The sequence below is a fragment of the Pistacia vera genome, unplaced genomic scaffold (assembly GCF_008641045.1).
Source record: "Pistacia vera cultivar Batoury unplaced genomic scaffold, PisVer_v2 Contig1055, whole genome shotgun sequence".
NCBI lineage: Eukaryota > Viridiplantae > Streptophyta > Magnoliopsida > Sapindales > Anacardiaceae > Pistacia > Pistacia vera.
The window spans coordinates 306,260-319,041 of record NW_022195088.1 but is presented as its reverse complement, the minus strand read 5'-3'; the positions used below and the strand labels follow the sequence as shown (position 1 = coordinate 319,041).

The window sequence follows — 12,782 nt, the reverse complement described above, 5'->3', positions numbered from 1 at the left end:
GGAAAATCTGCACAATCGATGTAAACTAAATATCAGCAAAAAAGAAAAAAAAAAAAAAAATCATCAAAACAACCAATAGATTGCCAATTTGGGGGATATGGGCTTCAAGGGCATCGGGAGTGGGTGTTTTTGGCTTCAAGAGGATCGAGGAAGCCAATGCAAGTCCTACAGAGGCTGTTGTGGCAGGTTCCATGAGGTTGGAGGACTGAGGATGACAGCAAGTGGCGAAATAGGGGGACTAAAGGGCTGCCTGGATATTGCAGGGCTGGCCATGCACAATTGCGTGTGCTGTGTGTGGCCAGCCCTCTAGCCCCTTTATTCCGCCACCTCTTGCCATCCCCAACCCGCCAACCTTCCACAAACAACCTCCCTACAACCTCCTTTGCCTTCCCCCATCTTCTGGAACCCAAACAAGGCCACTCCCCTAATGCCCACCAATTGCTCGACAAAATGCCACAACCATCGTAACAATAAAACCAACTAGATATCCCCCAAATTTGCACAAATCAATCAAATTCATAACAAGAAGTAAAAAACGTACCCTTTCTTCACCAACATCCTCCTCCTTACTTAAATTCTCGCTGACATCCTCCTCTTCAGAATCATTTTCCGATTCTTCTCTTTGTTCTTGTGCCGCCATTGTTTCCTCTGCCTCTGGACCACCTTCACTCATCGGATGATCCACTGGAGCGTCTTCTTTGACAGCCTTTGAACTACCGCTGCCGCTGGAGTCTAGGATTTGGAATGGGGTTAGGTTTTCCTCCTCTTTGTCAATATCAGTCATGATTTTGTGTAAGGAAGCTTTAGGATCAAATATCTGCCGGAATAAGACACTTTCGTCGCCAAAAATGGCAGAGAAATCAAAGGTATTCGTCGGTCGTTTTTTGGGTATTTGTCTCGATTAAGCAATTTTAAAGGGTGGGGGTAGTTTTTAATTTTCAAAATTTAAACAAACTTCTGTTAATTATAATATTACCCACATATGTTTAAATCTTTTTAGTTTAAACTGTTTTACATGTTTAATGAATCCTAAGTGGGCCATGTCAATTTTTCTAAATTAAAAAAAATTACAAAATATTTACAAGGTCATTTTTTTTAAATGCAAACTTGGGAGTTTCAGAGTTAAACTTCCTCTCTAATTGACCCTCTCATCCCTCACTTGAGCTATAAAATAACGCTTCACGGCTTACCCAAGAAATCGAATAGATGTTGTAGGAACACCAACACTCACATTACAGATACAACCTAAATCCCCACCTTCCGATACTCAACCCTCCAAACTCAACTCCTCTCCATTATGTTTAGTAACCGAGAAAATAATACAAGCATTCCCACAACGAACAAAATCTCGACCAATGGCTCCCAAAACTAAAGAAAAACCAAAGCCTGCATCGTCCAGCCACCACCTGCCATCGAAGATCTGTTCACCTCGCTAAACGGACATATTGAGCTATCTAAATTCAAACAATCCGTCAATGCCAATCAATCTGAACTTGAACAAGCCATCAAAGTCGTAGATCAAGGTACGGTTCTCAAGCTTTCAGGCTATTCATTTCTTTATTATTTTTTAACATCTTATGTTCTCTTATTTATGGAAATGCTGCATGTAACTGTTTTGCAGTTCTCTCAATTGCACCCACCGATAAGGACGCGATGCGATGCAAAGTGGTGGCTCTGATAGGGACGGACGACATTGATAGAGCTCTCTCTGCAATTCATTCGTCTCAGAAGCTCCCTATCGACTTTAGTTACTTAAAGGTTTTTAATTTTCTAAGTGTTTCGTGCTGTGCTTATCTTCTTAATTATAATTCGTTGCCATGGTCGATTCTTGACATACTGTGTTAAAACGTGGTTGATTTTTGGAGAAAATGTTTAATTGCATTCGCATGCTAGCTGCCATGATAGAATATTTATTTATTTTATTTTCTGAAGTTCGTTCAATTTTTGTTGATATCTTGCATCACATTGTTGAAGTGCATTTTCTTCCTTCGTTTGAGTTCTTCAAATAATGGCGTGAGACAATACATCTATTTTTCTTATATCTCTATTGCGGCCTATACTTTTTCTTATATCTTCGATGGCAGGTGGTGGCTGCGATCCATATTCTCAATCCTATTCTCCAAATAATGTTTGGCACATTATTCCAGAAATATTACCCTGTTTTTTTAATTACTTTTAGACCCCATAAGGTTATTAATTTCATTAAATACCCCTTGAAAAAAAGTTTAAAAATTAACAAAAACACCCCCGTGACCCATACTTGCCAAATTTTGACTACCACCGACCTGTCACAACGGTGAATTACAGATCGAAACTGGCCTGTAATTCACTGATCTGGCCTTTTCCAGCCAGATCCACAGTGGATCTGGCCGGAAAAGGCCAGATCTTGGCCATCGTTGACCAACAACGACGGCTATATCTTTGGCCGTCGCTGACGACCAAAGATGGCCTCCTTTGGCCTTTTCCGATCGTCGATGGCCACATATGGCCATAGATCTGGCCAAAAAAGGCCATAGCGACACCATACTGGCCAGATCCGACCGATATGTGTGGTTATGCAATTTTTTCGGCTAGATTCCGACAGTGGTGGTTGGAATCTGGCACTGCAAGTGGTGGGGGTCTTTTTGTCATTTTATATATTTTTATGTATTGGGATATTTATTAAATTAGCACACTTAGGGGGTTTTTCTTAGGCCTGTAACTTGACCTCTTTCTCCTAGGGAGCCACCTTTCTGGGTTTGGTGGAGGACCAGGGTTGGTAGGGTCAAATCCTTTGGGGCTTGGCTTTCTCTTTCTCCTTTTCTTTGGTTTCTCCCTCCTTCCTTCCTCGTGTACTTCAGGGACAACATGAGCAACGCCTTCAACATGTTTTGCACCATAAGTCTTCTCCAAACTGTTCACATCAACCCCCTTGAAACCAGGCAACGACTTCAGCTTCTTCTCATAAGCTTCAGCCTTGTCAACATCCACATGAGCAACTATAGTGACCAGCCCAACCAATGCCTCAATGCTTCCATGCGTTTTCACAAGCTCCTCATAGAGATGGAAGGCATCCTCCTCTTGGCCATGTCTAAGCTTGAAGGAAGCAGCCTCCTACATTATAACACTTAGTTGATTGTTCTCAGTCATGGAATTTAACCACCATTTGATTGCAGCCAATGTTTCAAAAACCAGACCGGACTATGACCTGTTCAAGGGTCTGGTTTTCGGTTTGATCGGTTGGATCGGTTGGTTGGATCGTATTCCATAAAATTATATTTTAGTCCCTGAAGGTTTGAAATTCATCAAAAACACTCCTATAATACTCCTTTAAGGTTTGAAATCTTTCTAAAACACCCCTGTTGCGCGAAGAGACTGATGAGTGGTGGCCGCAGCGATGATCAACGGCCAATCGAAGTTGGAATCATAGGGCCTTTGATGTATAGGTGCCAACGAATTTGATGGTGGTGCTAGGGAGTTCCATCAGCGCCGGAACTCACCGGAATCAACAAAAGAAATTTGACGGTCCCGTAAACTTTAGGTGGACGGCGAGCGACAAAAGCTGGACGACGGCCACTGAAAATGGATGGGTTTGGTCGTGGAGATGCCGTCATGTCGAATGGTGGTGTTTTCTCCATCGAACGATGTTGGAATCCGACGGGATTGAGCTGCCATTGGACCGCGACTCGACAGTATTCTGGCAGTCCAACCGCGGCTCAATCCGGTTTAACGGTAAATGTCGATTTTTATGAGATACCGGACCGGAAATACCATCGGCTCCCTGTCGAACTGGTCCGACTGGACGGTCCGGTTTGGTTTTCAGAACATTGATTGCAGCGTCAAGCACAGCTGCTGCACCTTTGATATCTCCAGCACGCTCTTTAAGAGCCACAAGGGTGGCCACAGTACCAGGCATGTGCTAGATATCACGTATCTTAGCCAGGGGCTCGGCTGCAATATGAGGATGGTTGGCAGCAGCGGCAACCTGTACCGTTGCCAGAAGAACAACTTTGGCCTGGTCAGGGAACTTCTCAGCATGCTGCCCTAATATTTCTTCAGCTCTTGCAACCTTTTTCTCCCTCACTAAGACAGTAGCTTGAAGCAATACTAGCATCACACTGCCAAGAAAAAGGTTTGGCAATGTGGCAACAAGTTCTTGAGCCTGTAAAGTTGTAGCAATGAAACGTATAAGACATCAGGTAACTAGGAATCTTGAAGCAGCGGAATTTGCTCATAGAAGTAAAAGAAAAATGGGACAAATCAGAGAGAAATTTGCAATACCCCAGTAGCATACCTGATCCATCTTATTTGCATGAAGAAGTAAAAGCATTCGGTTTGCATATATTGCCTCCTTTTGCTTTGATGAAATCTTCAAGTCAAGCACACCAGCAAGCTGAAAGTTTTGCATGCCTTTCTCTTTGATGCGATCAAGTTTCCTTAAGCTATCTGAAACATCTTTTGGACCCTTTAGTGCAATGAGGTTGTTCACTACCACAGCAAGTGATGATTCATCTGCCAGATTTCATTTGATAATGTCTGCATAAGCTCCAATAGCCTCTTGTTTGTTTCCAAGGAGCTGATAAAAGAAGCTAATTTGCATTACTGACCGTTGTATAACTCCCAACGAAAAAATGGAGGGAAAAGTTAAAAAAAAATTAAAACAGTACAATATTTGCACAATGCAGTTATTTTTCCTGCTGAACATACGCCAATTGGACAGCTATATGAGCCAATTCAAGCTCTATCTCATCGTCAGCAGAGTTCTCATCAGTCAGTGTTTCCTGACCAATTCTGACAAAAATAGTAAATCAGTGTCCACAGAGTTCAACTGTCTCACCTTTACAAGAAGTTCTAAACTTTAACAACTCACACATGAAGTATAAGAAAATAGAAGCCACCAGCCAAAAAATTATGATAAGCAAGACAAAAATAAATAAATAAAATTATAACAGACAGAAAAGATCATATGAATTGAATATCTTCAAAACCTCATAAAATTCCCACTCAGAAACTCATCCAATTTTTTCAGTTAAAAATAAGTGCATCCTTTCATATGAAAAAAAATGCCAATGTGCACTCAGCAACACCAATAAAAACCAAAAAAAGAATCCAAAAATGATAAAGCCCAAACAAGTGATCAATTAAAGTAAATGTTAGATGCATATGCTAAATTATAAGACAGTTGTGAACTCTCCTCTATGGCATGAACTCAGCATCAGTGTGGAATTTCATTGTCGATGTCCAAACCTATCATGCCATGAATGGAGCCCAAGTAGACATCAAAGGGAACCATCTTTATGACCACTTAAATTTTACGACAAATCAAGCTCATTGAAGATAGCATACTGGAAACTAACACATGAAGCTGTGGACTCTATTTTGAGTTATTTTCATAAACAACAATCAGATAACATGACATCTAATGAAGGGTTTGCTGAGAAGTGCTGCATCAAAAGTTTGTACTTCTGACATTGCTCTCAAATTATCTCCATAGACATTTTCTTACATAAAAATGGTTAAAATCAACTAAATATCCATAAGCTGTACAGAATTCACACTCAAAATGTCATTTGTATAATTATTAGAATAATTATACGATTATAAGGTTGAAGACTAATACAAAACTAGAAACATTTTCATAAAGTTCCAGTAATGTAATAAATAATATACTTTCGGGGGAAAAAAAACCCATTATGATAGCAGTGCCTTAATACCGTCGGGCTGCCAACAAGAGTTGTTTGGCATCAGAGTACTTATTCCTTTCAACTAGAGAACAAGCGGTGTTGTATGCCAATTCAAAGCTGCTAGTTGCTTTCACCCTAAGTCCATCCAGTGTTTTTTGCACTTCAGAAGCCCTTCCGGCCAAAATCAAACCAACCACAAAATTTATTTCTAAAAAATCGATCTTGGATTTTTGAAGCTTCTCATATATATTTACACATGCATCTATTTCTCCTAAATGATATAAAATCTGAGATTTCAAGAGCATGGAAACAGAATTGCTCTCTTGGTTTTTCAATAACTCCAATGCTTCATCTAACTTGTTTTGCCTGTATAGGCAATATGTCTATTTAGAAACAGCAGAAGGAAAATTAAAATCAACATGCCAGGTTTATGTGCACTTTAGAAGCATCTAACTCAGCCACAGATCATCCAAGATTAATTAAAAAAAAATAGAACAATTGAGAAAACGTAGAGGCCGCAGCAAAGATATAAGAAAAATAGATGTATTATCTCACGTTATTATTGAAGAACTCAAACTAAGGGAGAAAATGCACTCCAACGATGTCATGCAAAATACCAACAAAAATTGAACGAACTTTAGAATATAAAATAAATAAATATTCTATCATGGCAGCTAGCATGCAAATGCAATCAACCATTTTCTCTAAAAATTAACCACGTTTTAACACAATATGTCAAGAACCGACAATGGTAGCGAATTATAGGTAATAAGATAAGCACAGCACGAAACACTTAGAAAATTAAAAACCTTGAAGTAACTAAAGTCAATAGGGAGCTTCTGAGACGATTGAATTGTGGAGAGAGCTCCATCAACGTCGGCTGCCCTTATCAGTGTCACCACTCTGCACCGCATCGCGTCCTCATCGTCGGGCGCAATTGAGAGAACTGCAAAACACTTACATGCAGCATTCGATAAATAAGAGAACATAGCATGTTAAACAATAAAAAAGAAATGAATAGCCTGAAAGCTTGAGAACCGTACCTTGATCTGCGACTTTGACGGCTATTTGAATTTAGATCGCTCAATATGTCTGTTAAGAGAGGTGAATAGATCTTCGATGGCAGGTGGTGGCTGCGACGGCGCAGGCTTTGGTTTTTCTTTAGTTTTAGACATTGGATTTTGTTCGTTGTGGGAATTGCTTGTATTATTTTCTCGGTTACCAAGCAGATAAGAGAGGAGGCGAATTTGGAGGGTGGAGTATCAGAACGTGGGGATTTAGGCTGTATCTGTAATCTGAGTTTTGGTGTTCCTACAACATCTCTTCGGGTTTCTTGGGTGACCAGTGAAGCGTTATTTTAGAGGCCAAATGAGGGATGAGAAGGTCAATTAGATTGGTTATGATATGTCACAATATGTTGTTTAAAGTTTAAACCCTATTTGCCACTGGTGTTGGCTCAAAGATGTTAAGAGGTATAAGGCCAGAATTTGATGTATCTTAAAATATAAATTACAACCCATCTGAAAATAAACAAAAAAATCGACACCCACAATCCCACATCAACATTAAACATTACACTCCAAATAAAACGAAAATCAAATGAAATTTACACATAAAAAGATTGAAACTTTGAGCTGAATATTGTTAAATTCCAAATGGGTTTGTAGTTTTAAGCTCAAAAGATATGATTTTTATTATCAAAACCAAGAATCCATGTTTACAAGAATCAAGAAAAGAAATCCCAGAAAGCAAAAACTAAGCTTTGATAGTGTGAGAGTGGAATTAGTTATGTAAAAGAGAGAGACAAAGAAAAGAAAACTACAAGGTGAGAGAAGAAGGTGAAACCACAGGTCCACAGCCACAAGAGTGAGTAAAGTAAAGAACACAAGGGCAGAGCAAGGCAAGGAGAAAATTTAACTCCCCGACATCTTAAGTTTCCATTTAACAAAATTATCTTGAATTTTTTTTTTTTTTTTTTTTTTTGTTAAAAGGTATGACATGACACACTTAAGTGTAATTAAAGCAAGGTGAAAAGATTTAAACATTTGTGGGTTAGAGTATAATAAAGAGAAGTTGATTTAAAATTTGAAAGGCAAAACACATTTCTCTCAGCTTTTCTTTCTCAAAATAAGATTCAAATACCTTCCTCTCTCTCATTTTTTCTTCCAATTTTATGTAATTTCTCAATTTCTTTGCTCTTTGCATTTTTGTCATTCCTTGTCATTCCCGATTAAGTTATAATGGTTGAGATCCTCAAAGAAACAGAAAAAAACCCATCCACTCTCCAAATTGTAGGCACCACTAGGTCTACCAAAAATGGAGAAGAAGAAGTTACGGTAGAGCAACTTCTGATGACTAAAATTGCTCCACCAAGAGAGGAGACGGCGCTGACAGAAGACATTTTGCTGGCGAAACAAGGGAGAGCAGGAGTTGAAATTGAAACTAAAGAGGAGGATGCCGATGCAAATTCCAACGAGGAGGTGGAAGAAGATGAAATTATTGGTTGTTGGTGCTAATTTGGGGATATTTGGTTGGTGTTTGTTGTTAGGGTCATTGTTGCATTTTGTCAACTAGTTGGAGGGCATCAGAAGAGTGGGTGTTTTAGGCTTCTAGATGACCGGGGAAGCCAAGGGAGGCCATAGGGAGGTTGTTTGTGGTAGTGATGTGTTGTTCTTCAAATATGAGGGAGCCTGAGCTGGAAGATAGTGCAGTGATGATCTTGCCGTCACTGTAATTGACCATGGTCCCTGGTGCCATAAAAATCATGGTGGTATCAAGCGTCGGACATGATCGCTTAAGCGATCTAAAATCACTTAAGCGACCAAGAGTAAAGCGAAGAATCGCTTAAGCGATCATGCATTTGAGCAGAAGTTGATTCTGCCTTGGACATGAGTGCTTAAGCGACTAACGTTAAAAGCAAAGGATCGCTTAAGCGATATAATAAATTGCTTAAGCGATCGTGCGTCTGGGCACTTATTTATTGTCTTGTTCGTGATCGCTTAAGTGATTAACAGTAAAAGCGAAGAATCGCTTAAGCGATACACTTAATCGCTTAAGCGATCGTGCATCTGGGCAGAAGTTTATTCTACCTCAGACATGATTGCTTAAGTGATTTGTAATCGCTTAAGCGACCAAGGTTAAAAGCAAAGGATCGCTTAAGCGATAAAATAAATAGCTTAAGCGATCGTGCGTCTATTGATTCTGTCTTGTTCGTGATCGCTTAGCGTAGAATCGCTTAAGCGATAACATAAATACAACCAGATCTCTTAAGCGACTAAGTCTAAATACACAGGATCGCTTAAGCGAGAAATGAAATCTCTTAAGCGATCCAGTATATTCGGATTATTTTTATTGTATTTCACTAGATCGGTTAAGCGATTAACGCTATCTTAAACATATAAGGTGTACGATTCGTTCAGTGGACCATGACTGTTATTATATTTTAATTAAATTAGTTCTTTTACAACTATATTAAACATATATGGTGTAGAATGTTTACGTCTATATTAAACATATCAAGTGTATGATTCGTTTAGTGGACCATTGTAACACCCACATGGAGGTACGTAATTTAATTTATGTTCTTATACCCTTAGTTGATTTTGTTGAAGTTATTTTGAGAAAATGTGAAGAACTTTCATTAAGGGTAAAATAGTCTTTTCACTCAAAATTAGTTGAAATTGTGAGGAGTGAAAAGAGATAAAAGTTCATGGAGAATGCAATAAAAATGAGGGCATTATGGTAATTGACTAAGGGACATAGATGTAATTTTAAAGAAAGTGCAAGGGCAAAATGGGAAACTATAGATAATATTTATGTTATATCAAATTGAAGAGTGAAACCCTAGCCACTCTTACCCATACGCACGCCACTTTCACCTCCATATTCTCTCAAATTCTTCAATTCTTCTTCAAAGGAAATTCATAGGTTTTGGGTGTTTTTTAGTGGATTTTCAATCTTCAGCTTCTATAGGTAAGATCTGTGCACTAAGAAGTGATTTTTAGTTTTTAAAGTGTTGATTTTGATGGTTTATGCTCATAGGATTTAAGAGGAAGAGAGTTTGATCAGAGGAGATTCTTAAAGGGTTGAATTTGAGGAGATTCTTAAAGGGTTGAATTTGCTCATATCAAAGGTAAGTAAATCCTACCCTAAGTATGATTTAAGTTATGGTGTAGAGAATGTCTTTTATGTGTACATATGCTTTATATGTAGAAATTGTTGATGGATTTGGTGTTGAATGATGATTATAATTTATCCATGAGTAGTTATGTTGGTGTATTGGATGTTTGATGAATGTTTGGATGAGATTTGAAAGAATTGGAGTGGAAATTTTGAAGTGTATATTTTGGGCAGATTTGGCATTGAATATGGAGGGCTTAATTTCCAATTTTTGGTGGCTTAGAAAAGAGAGAGAAATGTAGCCAAATTAGGGTTACTTTATGCACATAAGTTGTTTGATGAAATGTCAAAGATAAGTGTTTATATGAGTATGATTATGTGTTGTATTGAGATGAGTTTGTAGATGGTGGAGAATGACATGTTTGCATTCCATATTGCATAATTGCCTTTAAACATGTGAATTTAGAAAGAATTATAAGCATGAAGCCATCTACATGCATACATATTCATAAGAGCATGAAAAAGCACTAAAGAATATTAAAGATTAAATAGAAAGAAATGAGAATATTAAAAGGTTCCAAATCTGAATTTTATTTAAAGAAGTGTAAAAAGATAAAAAGAAGAAAAGGTTGTTGTGATGGGGAACCCGTGGGTGATAAGAAGAATATTCCCACATACACGCCGCCTTAAGTGAGCGGCCTAAGAAGAAGAAGAATTTGTACGACCCGTAAGAGTGTATGTGGATGAGGGCTGTACCAAGAAGAATTTTCTACATGCACGCCACCTTAATTGAGTGGCCTAAGAAGAAGAAAGATTTTGTACAGTCTGTAAGAGTGCATGTAGATGAGGACTGTACTCACTCACACGGCCAGGGTTCTGAATCCATGCATCAACCAAGTCCGATCGGCAAAGAATAAGAAAGAATGAGAAAGCTTGAGCAAGCAAGAAAAGAAAAGAAGGAAAAGAGAAGAAGAGCTTGAGCAAGCAAGAAAAGAAAAAGAAGGAAAGAAAAGAATAGAAAGAAAAGAAAAGAAACAGAATAAGAAATAGAAATAGAAATAGAAAAGAAGAAAGAAAATGCATTTCTTTGCATTAGTGCATGTGCATCTCATCCATGCATGTTACCATGACTTCCATCATGGTTAGTGAAAAGAAGAAAGAAAGAAAGAACATAGAGAAAGAAAGAATAGAGAGAAAGAAAGAACAGAAAGAAAGAAGGAACAGAGAGAAAGAAAGAACAGAGAGAAAGAAAGAATAGAGGGAAAGAAAGAACAGAGAGAAAGAAAGAACAGAGAGAAAGAAAGAATAGAGGGAAAGAAAGAACAGAGAGAAAGAAAGAACAGAGAGAAAGAAAGAACATAGAGAATTAGAAAGAAATGAAAGAACAGTGAGAACTAGAAACAAAGAAAGAATAGAGTAAGGAAAGAACCAAAGAGAAATTCACAGGGATGGAAGAGTAAAGGATTTACTTACTGAGCATTTTGTGCTCACCTCGTTAATTTTCCATGTTTTGTAGGAAATAGGTGAGAAGCGGTTGGATGGACGTTGAGAAGCGGAGAGAAATGGCACTACTGTCCGCCATTGTAAAAGCTTTTGTTTATGTTATTTTTGTATTATGTAAAGAATTATATGCTTAGTAAAGGAAAATTTGGGCCTATCTACTTTTCATATAAAAATATGTGTGTTTTCTTAGTATATTTTTTAAGTATACTAGTAGAAAAGAAGCTATTACAACCATGACCGTTATTATATTTTAATTAAATTAGTTCTTTTACGGCTATATTAAACACATATAGTGTAGAATGTTTACGTTTATATTAAAAATATCAAGTGTACGATTCGTTCAGTGGACCATGACCGTTATTATATTTTAATTAAATTAGTTCTTTTACGGCTATATTAAACATATATAGTGTAGAATGATTAAGTCTACATTAAACATAGCAGGTGTACGATTCATTCAGTGGACCATGACCGTTATTATATTTTAATTAAATTAGTTCCTTTACGGCTATATTAAATATATATGGTGTAGAATGTTTATGTCTAAATTAAACATATTAGGTGTACGATTCGTTCAGTGGACCATGACCGTTATTATATTTTAATTAAATTAGTTCTTTTACGGCTATATTAAACATATATAGTGTAGAATATTTACGTCTATATTAAACAAATCAGGTGTACGATTCATTCAGTGGACCATGTTAGGAAAACGATCATACATGGCAGCGGAAACAAAAATTTTAAACCTTATAGATCGTTCCTTAGAACCAAGATCAGGACACAAAAATTATAGTTTATACATTATAATCGAAACTGCAGAAAAATCAATTTAAAGTTTAGAAACCATACCCACGTTTGGAGGCTCCTCCAACTTGTCTCGGAATGGGTTTCGCTATCTATTCAAGTGTAGGATCGAGCCGATGTAGTCTACGCGAAGACAACCTCAAGCAACTAAAGAGGGATTTGCTAAATCCTCTTTAGCCTTAAGAACCAAGAACAAAATCAAAAGTATTTTGATTCAACAACCAAACCAATCTGGCTTGGGAAGAGAGAAAAGGGGCTGGAACTTTTAGTCTAAAATGATTGAATGAAAGAATTCCTTATTTCTCACAAAGTGTTGCACTTATATAGTGCACACTTTGCCCTATTCCAACATGGAATAGGCTTAGGCTCCAACCCAAACACCCTTTGTATCCAAACAACCCTTTTAAGATATTTTAATTTTAATTATTATTGTTATTTCAATTAAATTCAATTAATATATATATTTCATATATTAACATTTAACAATAACAATAATTCATTTAAATATATACGAACACATGTTTAAATATAATTTCACTTATTTAATTTAATTAACAAATTAAATAAAGGCTACGACCTCAGCAAATTTAATTGTATTGTAAAATTACCAAAATACTCTTTTGCCTAAAAAGACGAAAGCGCCCTTCTTATAAACTGGTTCTTAAATTATTTCTATATGTGTGACCCGTA

At 37.4% G+C, this 12,782-nt stretch overlaps 1 protein-coding gene across 1 annotated transcript; it reads right to left on the bottom strand.

Moving 5' to 3' along the window:
* Positions 1-2,661: 2,661 nt before the first annotated feature.
* Positions 2,662-6,838, bottom strand: LOC116128713 (signal recognition particle subunit SRP72-like). The gene is given in 8 exon segments (XM_031414469.1): positions 2,662-3,144; positions 3,806-4,141; positions 4,274-4,568; positions 4,687-4,770; positions 5,694-6,046; positions 6,473-6,609; positions 6,707-6,730; positions 6,733-6,838. Coding segments are annotated over 8 exon segments (1,818 nt in total).
* Between the last annotated feature and the right edge of the window lie 5,944 nt (positions 6,839-12,782).